Below are 10680 nucleotides of genomic sequence, written 5' to 3' on the forward strand. Positions count from 1 at the left end.
AGCAAAGTTCACCTTTCAGGCTCAAAGATGAACAAATAATTAACCGTGAGGGAAGCCGGCTAGGCTGAACTTGGGTATGTGGAATTTGCTATGCATGCAAAATCAAGTAAATTTTCAGTCTACTTATGCTTCAGTTCACCTTTCAGGCATCGTTCAGCCACAGCTGAAAAGATCTAACCGTTCTCATTATATCATGTACAGTACTTTTCCCGGAAAAATCAAAGAAAGCTCACTATGAACCAGGCTATATTCTCCTTCAGTAAGAACATTTCCTTAAAAATACTTTACATCTGATCTAACCAGACGCGCTTTTGTAACGATCTAGAAAAGGTTGCGTTCTGTTGGCAATCTAACACCCTAGCTGCAGTAACCCAACATTTGCATGGAATTCACAAGCTGTCTGCCCTGCACCAACATTCACGGACGCGTACAGACAGTACGTGATCAAATTCGAACCAACTCCAAGCGGGAGACAAATGCACAAGTTGTCAGCCCCATTTCAGCTAGTACGAATCATGGACTTGAGCAGATAAATAAAATGATGATTGATTCATCGTCACCTTGGAAGAAGAGAAGTCGTGCCATGGGGGGTCTCAGGAATCTCATAAAATCACACATTCCAATCGAGGAACCTTGATACATACTACTGTTTATGTATCTGTAGAGAGCCCTGTTCTTTTTCCAGTAGCATGGCATGGATCAGAGTTTCCATTAACAGCATAAGGATACATACACCACATCCCTCCCCTCCCCTCCTCTCATTTTAGTGTACATGGCAGGGAGGAAGTAACTAAAAGGTCCTAGAGTATTTCTTGATCTCGTACAGGATGGAGGATATGGAGACCAGGTCCTTGTTGAGGACGGACCCACCGTTGACCCTCTTGACGCACTCGGTCAGCCTCGTGTAGTACAGGAGCAGCTGCGTGAGGGCCGCTTTCAGGATCTCCATCCCACACAGGAAGTTGCTGAAGGATGTGATGACATCCTTGTGCATCAGCTCGATCGCGGCCTTCCATCGGTTCGCGAAATCCTTCACCAATGGCTCTACGTCGCCAATGTTGGCCTTGTCCGAACTCGAGGCAGGGTCTTCCGCTAATAAGTAAAATTCAGGCAGAGAAGAGATGTCACTGCGAAGAAAGAAAGAAAGAAAGAAAGAAAGAAAGAGGGAGGGAGAAAAGCAGTGTTGTAACAGAATTCTACTTACATGTACGCGTTTTGACAAACTTGATCAAGTCAGAGAAATGCTCCAGAAGCACTTCCTCCTGCATAAATGTTTGTTATGAATCAAATCAACACCCAACAAAAAATGTGGTGGACAGTATTTCTCTGGCCACGACAAAACTTCGTTCCATCAATAAGACAGAGTGCATACCACATATATTGCAATGTTGCTCTTAAGAACCTCCTCGAAGTGAAGTTGTGTTTTTCCACCCTCAGTGCCAGCTTCCTGTATGACAAAGATCACAACAGATTTGGAAAGGCAATGCATATAGTATTTTGTATTGTAACTGATGCTAACTCAAAAGTACCAACCTTCAATATGGCAATTGTTAAATCATAGTTGTTTATCAGGAAAACAGTTTGCATCTTTGGTTTAGGGAACATCTTGGCCAACTTAACAAGCAAGTCTTCAATAGCCATCCGTAATCGCTCAAGATTTAGATCAAGCTGCAAATGTAGAAACCACTTCTTTAATTCCCATAGGCTACAAAAAAAATGGTCTTCCTATTGCATGGCAATGTGGTGAAGAATTCCAGAAAGGTAAATATTGGGTTGACCTGGATGTGATCAACTAACCTGACCATCCCCATATTCAACATTGAGATGAACAAGAGACGCTGTAAATTCAGCATATCTTCTTGTTACATAGTGAGGATGCACATCATCCTCCCAAAGAGTCTTAATATTAGCATTCCGCAAGCTGCTCAAATGCAAGTCAAAGACCATCTTGAAGCGAGGCCAAAGTGACATGTTAACCTGCCCATTGTGCAACATGAAAGATGATTCAAACTAATTTTGGAATGTGGAACAGAAGACAAATTCTCATCCAATTTAGCATGAGCTTTCCTAAAGGTAACTCCACGTTCACAAAGGTAAATCTCAAGTAAAGTTGATTTAAAACTTGAAGGAGCGAACAAGGAGGGAATCAGAACAAACCTTGTCTAGGTACGAGTCCAAACATGGAATTCGCCGCTTAAACATGATAAGCTGCACAAACATAAATTCCATTCAGATTTATGTTCCTCACGGGTCATGTACGCTTTGCCACACATTCAGTTACCAATTTACACAGGGTTGTGCCACTTTATTGACTACTTGAAAGAATCTAACAATGTGTAGAGATTTAGAAATGCTGTTGCAAATAATTTATCAGCTAATCTTTAAGGAATAAAATAACATACAAAGGGGGAGGGTAATTTTGGCCAGTTTCTGGTGAAAAACAACCAGAATAATTTAGCAAAATGGCAATTATCTCTTGTTGCCAGGCCTGTTTAACATTAAATATTGGACTAGAACTGGTTTATAAATTACAGGGACATCCCTTTATGGAACATGAAAGGCTGCAACCCTGCAACCGCTTTCAGAACATAAGCTTTCTTAAGTTTTACTAGTTATTCCGAATAAGATCAAACGAGAAATACCTGGTGCTGATGAATTATCCGAATCATAAGCATTATTCCTATTGCATCGTAGCAGTTCAGAAGTACAGCATCGAAATATTCATCAACAACTTGAATTGGTCCTGAATGAAACAATCAAAACTTTCAAATCATTTGCATCCACCATAATTATGAAAAAGATGGTAAGGTCAATGCCAACTTCACCAACATAGTGGAACTTTTATTATGACACGGATAAGAATATTAGATAAGTGTTTGTTGGAGTAACTCATAAGCTCCTCAACCTTTCTAAACTATTAACTTAACATGCACGCTACCATACTGGCTTTACTGCAAAAGAAGATCTAACCAAGAGTGGGCTTTTAAGTTTACTAGCTAAATACTCGTGTATTGCTATACAAGTTCTCTTAAATGCCTAAGTTATTACATTTGTCATCCTAGTCCATAATTTGTGCAAATAAAAAGATATCTCAGAATATACATTAAGCAAATCAACTAATCGAAGATCGTGATACATCCGTCTACAACAGAATGTATGATAATTGTGGTATGGCAGACCTCTGAAGGTGAACGGACCGTCGCCAACTCAGATATTTATAGAAGTGAAGATATTTTAGTTTACACTAGATAAATTACGGAGCATCTGAACCAGAACTGACATCAACCAGTCGTACACTCATATAATCCAGAATAGTACAACCAACAAATAAAAGCATGCATACCAGTTTTTGTCTTAGCATGCATAGTGTTTTATGCTGACACTGGGATTTGTCAGGCAAGCAGACAATAGCAAAGCAAACAAGGAGATTTTTTAGTGCAAATAGATCTTTGGATGCTAAAGTGAGAACTGACACCTGGGTAGGTTGTTCGATACTATGGATGGGTCAGATACAATGGCATGTAACTGTACGTGCCACATGGACTCATGCACATCTGTTTTACAAATAACTGAAATCCCATCCAATGACACAGTGGGAGTTTACATGCTGGTACAACCGAAAGATGGGTTTACACTAGATACCCCCCCCCCCCCCCCCCCACACACACACACACAAATAAAATATTATTGCATAAGATAAAACATGGTACGACAAAGAAAACAGGAAATGCAAATACAGGATGGAACAAACCAGCAAATATATCTTGGAATAAAGATTCTTCACCAAAGAAATCATCCGAGAAAAGGTACCTGTAATCAGTTGATATATCATCAGGCTGCCATTTATTCACTGTATGAATTTTGAAACAAGGAAACAACAATCTTACTCAGAAGTAGCTGTATCAATCAGAAGTTTTTGTAAGCTTCTGAAAAGAACTTCATATGGATACTTCTGTGACTTAGCTTCAGATATATGAGGTATCAATGCAGGCTGCTCAATATCCTGATATACCAAAAGCAGGGCACACAGAAATTACACCATTGCACTTGTTACTTGATATAGAGTAAATTAACCATTCAGCGACAGTATGGAGTTTAAAGTTCAAAATTAAGTCTTTAATCGTGGATCACTTTCCACCAAATTTACAACATACTAGTAGGGGCAATAGAGCATGTTAAAATAACTTAAATCTGGTTCTATAAAATTTGCAACAAGCCAGAATGAACATGGCAAAGAAGTTTCATTGAATTGACTAAATTTTTCAGTGTACACATAGACTAGAGAAAAGCATGTCCTCGAATTTGTTCAGAGACTTGTCTCGAAATTAGCCATACTTATTCTGTATGTATGTCATGAATCAACTAATCGGCTATGCTCATGGTGCATGCTAGACTTATGTGGCTTGTTTTTGTTATCACCCAAATAGAACTTGCTGGCGTTACAGAAATTCATACAAGTTACCAACAACCCTGCAGATCACACAGCCCAGTACAGATCCGGGCTCCCATGTATTGCTTGACTCACAAATTTCAAAATCATGAACTGATTGATGAATTAAATTACATTATAGTCACTATGTCATTAGTAAATACCTTTAAGACGTTTATTCTTTCACCAAGAGCAAACACCGAAGAACGGGCTTTCAGAGGTTCTTTTCCAATGGAGAAAAGGTATCCTGTACTTCTAGTTTCAACTCCAAGTAAGTCAGTGGAGGTTGCTATATCCAGCTGTAATTTCTCTAAAGCTTGTATATAGGCACGAAAATGTGCACTCAGAACCTGAAAATTGTAAGTGATTAGTAGAAATGTCATCAGCATAGATATAATTCAGGGTAAGATATCCAAGAAATAAATGAAGGTCTTTATGTCTATATTTGCTCATATTGCCCAAATTATATATAAATCTCATCACGGATGCTAGCAGTCTAAAATAATCCATGCAGGAATTTTGAAGTTGTCAACATACACTACATATAAAGGTAGAGGAATTGAAATTACACATAGCAATAAGAAGTACTAGAATAAAGCAAAGACAAACAACAGGAATTGCATCACAGATGTGTCTTTGGATACTCTCATTCTCAAGCCCTCTATTATGTCTAGTACACTCTTTGTTTCATAGTAGTAAATGTCCTCAACCCACCACCATGTGCACAGCCTTAATGATAACTGACCAGTGACCATGCATACCCTCATTATTGACAGGCTGCAACAAATTAATCTCTTTTAACACATCAAAGTAGGGATAGAAAGTGGAAACATTACATTAACAACTGATTCCCTCAATGTACAGTTGTTTCAAAATGTAGACTGCCAAGTGCCAAGGACGGTTATTGAAAAGGAGGGAGTACAATGTAGTGCTAAGCCATAAACTCTACATTTTGGCCACATATTACGTTGATAGCATGGTACCTATTCTATAATACAACAAATATACAAATCAAATATAGTATTGCCATATCATAATGGAATATCTACACGGTATTTACAGAAAGAAGTACACGTTCATTGAGAAAGAATCAGTATACTCTTAATGTGGAATTGGGAACCACCAAGACAAAAACAAAGCATTGGTCAAACTCTTCTTTTGGATTAAGATAGTAGCTGTTCATAGCCATTGACTACCCGAAAGGGTAGAAGAATAGGACCTAATCTGGGACATACAATGAGTTACAGGATCATTACCCTTCTCGGTTATTCTATTCCAGTTCTAAATGGAGAAGAAACTAAAGGCAGATGAATGAAAGAAAACCTATTCAAATCACATTCACAGTAACACTCACCTTATTCATGGTATCAATGTAAGCCGTGCGAACTTCTGCATATATCTCCTTAGCATGTTCCTTAAGGAAAACGATTGTGTATCTACAGTGGAGAGGACAAATGAAACAAACTGAGACATTATACACTTGGAAGAATGAGAGAATAACACAGACACTAAAGATAAGCCAACCAACAATAAAATGGCAATTTAATCCTATGACCATATGCTATAAACTAAGGTTTTAAAGAGAGGGAGAGCTCTCACCGAGGAAGGCAAGGTACAATAACTGTTCTTCTCCTATATGCATAGTTCAATAGTTTAAAGCTCGTGGACCTTTAAAATAGTCTTTCCCGTCAACAGGAATACCACTCAGACTCGATATCCCAGCCAACTGGGACATGGACTCTCATACTTGCCTCACTAGGACTCAATTCCCTGACTCAACTAGGACTCCTGTGGTCCCAATTCAATTCTTGAAGCTCAACACAGAATGTCTCGCGAAGCTTATATAATCCTAGTCCTAGCTTTCTGGATTTTTTACGAAGGGGGGTCTCAATTTCATAAAGACAATAATGCCGAAGTCATCAATTTCATTAAAAGTACTGATGTTACATCAGCAATAGTTAATCAAATATGGCTGTTCATGTTTGGTAAACTTGCCCTCAGTAACGCTATATGCCAAAAACCATGAATCATGTATGTCCACTGGTGAGGATTCCAAATTAAAGAAATCTGGCATAAAGAAATTTCTCAACTAGCACATTAAAATGTGAAGCACTGCGGATATTCTACAAACAGGGGTTAAAAGTGGAAAATAAATATCAAGGCAAGAGAGTTGGCATACTTGTATTTAAGGACACTCTGCTGTAGAATCTGAATGTTGGTTTTTGGTTTTCTCAAGGCATAGAACTTTTGGATGATAAACTCAAAAATCTGCAAGAAAATTATGAAAGCATAAGCAATAGAACTCTGTTGTAGCTTTATGATGTCCAATTGGCTAGATAAACATAAAAAAGCGCGCAAGAAACATAGCGGATGCATTTGTTGGTTGCAAGTACACTTGTTCATAAAAAAAAGGGCAGCCCGGTGCATGTAGCTCCCGCTTGCGCAGGGTCCGGAGAAGGGTTCGACCACTTTGGGTCTATTGTACACTTGTTCATAGCTTCCATGAAAACCACCGTACCATATTAGAACAAAGATCAGGTTGATTCCTTATTTTGTAGGGAAATAGCAACCAGTATAGCTAGTATACTGGCAGTGGCTGACAATACCACTCTCCACTAGTAATTGACACAGTTGCAGCATTTTTTATGCCATCAACCTCATAAAGTACAACATCAGCCTGAACAAAGAATGATGAATCTCATGTAACCCTTTTTCATAATAAGCATTCAGTTCTACCAGATAACCTTGACGCCTTAATCTAAGTTATTGTAGCACATGCCCAACTGTCTGAACATAATTATGCATGGCACATTATCCTTGACACCACAGTAGAACATTAAACATAGAATACATAATGTTTTACATCAAATAAGCACATATGCAGATGAAACACATGCTACGCATACAGGAAAACGATCTACTAACGTTCTTATGAACATACAAGTTTGAAACATTAGAAAGAAAAAACCAGCAAACAGTTTTCAGACCTTTGATACTGCTTTCTGCCGAAGTCTCTCAACCTCAGGCTGAACATCTTTGAGAGCCTTTGATGTTTTAACCATCGAATCAGCTTCAATGAATTTGATTTTTTTGCTTAGAATCTCAAGTGTTTTCATGTATTCATCATTAACCTGTGGGGTTTTTGGATAAGGAATTATCAGTGATCCCATCAAAATACTTTTTTCGAGAAACATCAGCCAAAGAATATTGAAATGAACACAGCTTTAACTGCAAGAGAGCGGTAATGATGGTACATCAACAAAGAAACCTTTGGGGCATGTAATGTATCCAATCAAACAAAATAAAATAATTGGGAAAAAAGAAGACACGGATTGAACAAATGAAATGCATCCAGCAAACGAAAACATGTCATCAGAATGGATATATCACCGAAGACAGAATATAATGGCATATGAAATAAATAATTAACAACATGCTGAAAGAGAAGAAATTACATAAGTAAACATAGTACTCCCTCCGATCCATAAGCTGCGACAATTAATATGGATCAGAGGGAGTACCACAAATAGCAGAAAAGTATGTATTTGGTTTTAACTTCAGAAAGAAGTAATCAGTGATCACATGTTGCTGGCGGTAAACAAAGAGGTACTAGGTCCAGAAAGGAGCAACTGACTAGATGTATGATATATTAATGTAAATGGACATAGTATAGACACAATAATAAGGTTAGTTGGTATGAAGATAGAATGCAAGTAATGACCTCTCCATCAACAATTATATCGATCATTCTTGGAGGTACTATTATATCCTCAACAAATTTTGACAGTTTCGATTCTGCAGCCTGCAGAAATTTTCCAAACAGTGAATCAGCATAGATATTCAGCATGAAAAAGTAGGGAATGGCATGCATTGAAGCTACGAATACAGTGAATAGGTTCCAACAAAGACCAGCCAACTAATGTTGAAAGGTGTGTTATGGAATAGAAGTTATGTTGCGGGACAAAGATACATAAAATAGTACTTCCAAGCTCTAACTTGATAAAGACTAATGAGGTCAATGCATCAGTATTTTACTGTCTGGTTATAAGGAAGATGTGGGTACAAAAATTAACCAAACATCAAATGTATGGAGAACATAAAAGATACAGCAGAGAAACGAATCAAACCTTACGGTTTCTCAACTTTAATCCCATGTCCATAGATTTCTCCTGAAGTACCTTTATCTCTGAACTTATAGAACCAATTTCTGTCTAGCACAGAAATTAAAAGAGTTGTAACATGATTTAGTAAAATGAAATGAACCAGTTAACTACCATTTAAAGGTACAAAATTACATGTACATCTAGATAGTAATTGTTGAATGCGTAATAAGTCAAAAGAAATGGTGCCACTCAAATACGACCATGGAGTTGTAGCATGGAGCACATAAATAAAAAATAAAGCACTTGTATTACGCTTAGATTGTGGTATACAAAACGTTAAACTTCCAAGCACTCCTGGTTTTGTTCATGTTATGCTTTGTAACAGGACGAGTTGGAAATGCAGAGACATGCTATTTCTGGATATTCCGGTATTTCACAATTCACAGTGGGCAACATTTTTCTAACAGTAAAAATTTCAAGGATGATAAATATATTTGCTTATAATAACAGTAGCACCAAATGTTGATGACAAGCAATAGCCATCCAGAAACTCTTTCAGGCATCCAGTACGACAAGAATGTCACGAGTAGTGCCGTCACAACAGATGTGAATATGCAATTACCTGGAATCCAGTTAGAACGGTTTCCATTTGTGAAAGAATATTATCGCAGTCAGAGATCTGATCATGCAGCAACACTAGGTTTTCACTTTCTGTAATGTAATCCTACAAAAGAAAAGGGAAGATGGCATTGCATAAGAAAAACATCATAGACACAGGTAAATTACATTTAGGCAGCACAGCACTAATAGAAGGTAGGCCCATCATAACTCCATGTTTTCCAAATAATTCATTGCGCCTGTGCAATTATTTGATGACTCAAATTAACACTGATGATAAGGATGGGGGGATGAATAAACTAACCATTCATATGAAAGAAGTTAACTAACTCTTATTTCCAAAGTATAATTATTGCAATACCATGCGTTGACTGTTACTGCTAAGCATGTCTGGGGCCTGGCAGAAGCAATTACCTGAATAGAATCCAGCTCAACTTGGCGTATGCTGTTCTCGACACCTTTTGTGTAATCACGCATCTTGATGCCATTAGCCAGGATGTTTGCTACTTCCTGCACGCACGCACGCACGCAGAAATAAAACAGCAGCAGAAATCTCCCAAGAAAGAAGGACGTGCTATTCCTGCTCCGAAATGCTGCAAGCAGCTAGCTGTTCCGGAAACAAAGCAAGAATGGAAAATAAGCACCTGGTCGTTCTTGCAGTCCTCGAGCTCCTGCTGCAGCCCCTCCAGCGACTCGTTGTCACTGCCAGAGAAACGACCAAGCATAAGCTTAGGCGCAGCGAGCGCGTGAAGGAGGCGAGGAGACGTTGCTGCAAGGGGGGGAGGGGGGAGGAGCTGGTGGCCGGACGGACAGACCTGGCCGCGTCGTCGTCGTCGAGGGGGAGGTCGCCGACGAAGACCCCGAGGTCGAACCTCTGCTTCTGCCCGTCGTGCGCTGCCGCAGCGGCTGGGATGACCTCCATCCCGGCGTCGGGGGGATCGGGGGTCGCCGGAGCGGGGCTCCGATCCAGATCTGCCACCGGTGGCGGTGGGTGTTTGGGATCGGAACGGAACGGGTGTCCCCGGGAAATGGAGGTCAGAGACGAGAAGGGGGTTGGAAGGGGAAACGGGTTGGGCTTTTTTTCTCGAGGCGTGGAGATGTCTTGGGCTGGGCTCTTTGTTAGTGGGCAGGCTGGGCCTGGGCGACGGCGAGCTGAGATTTTATACTCTTCTAAAAAAACACTTCACTAAAAAAACAGAGATTTTGTACTAGTTGCTCCCGGCTGGATCTCAATCCAAACTTCCAGAGCATCAGCTTGATGTGTCTTTTGATTGGAAAGACAAAGAATGTGATATTGTGATGTAATACTAATCTGCTCCAGTCAATTCTGCTTGCATTTTATTCGTTGCATTTGCTTCCCCTGGTGTCACTTCGCGTTTGTCTACGACTATTGACCAGAGGAAAACTTGCAGCAAGTTGGATCATATGTTTAACAAACTAGATCATTGATGGCGCGCGTTGCTGCGCCCTTTTATTTTGACTATAAAATGATAAAAATGTACAAATGAAGATACACAGCTATTAGACAAA

The 10680-nt window shown here is 39.4% G+C and overlaps 1 protein-coding gene across 1 annotated transcript; it reads right to left on the minus strand.

Moving 5' to 3' along the window:
- Positions 1-602: 602 nt before the first annotated feature.
- LOC109786134 (vacuolar protein sorting-associated protein 52 A) lies at positions 603-10226 on the minus strand. Its single transcript, XM_020344713.4, has 19 exons — positions 9966-10226; positions 9795-9852; positions 9565-9660; positions 9155-9256; positions 8557-8640; positions 8151-8231; positions 7417-7560; positions 6609-6697; positions 5784-5865; positions 4594-4779; positions 3888-4003; positions 3752-3810; positions 2643-2743; positions 2158-2208; positions 1798-1977; positions 1534-1668; positions 1373-1447; positions 1205-1262; positions 603-1092 (listed from the first exon to the last, which is right to left on the minus strand). Exons 1-19 carry the CDS (start codon positions 10070-10072, stop codon positions 791-793), a joined length of 2106 nt encoding a protein of 701 aa, XP_020200302.1. The 5' UTR covers positions 10073-10226; the 3' UTR covers positions 603-790.
- Between the last annotated feature and the right edge of the window lie 454 nt (positions 10227-10680).

The sequence above is a fragment of the Aegilops tauschii genome, chromosome 5 (genome assembly GCF_002575655.3).
Source record: "Aegilops tauschii subsp. strangulata cultivar AL8/78 chromosome 5, Aet v6.0, whole genome shotgun sequence".
NCBI lineage: Eukaryota > Viridiplantae > Streptophyta > Magnoliopsida > Poales > Poaceae > Aegilops > Aegilops tauschii.

Bases quoted from the DNA above. Each gene is read 5' to 3' on its own strand.
- LOC109786134 (XM_020344713.4), bottom strand. From the start codon at position 10,072: ATGGAGGTCATCCCAGCCGCTGCGGCAGCGCACGACGGGCAGAAGCAG. The intron at 8,232-8,556 runs GTTTGATTCGTT...AAATTTCTGCAG, and splicing joins TAAAGTTGAGAAACCGTAAG to GCTGCAGAATCGAAACTGTC. The intron at 4,780-5,783 runs GTGAGTGTTACT...TACAATTTTCAG, and splicing joins ACATTGATACCATGAATAAG to GTTCTGAGTGCACATTTTCG.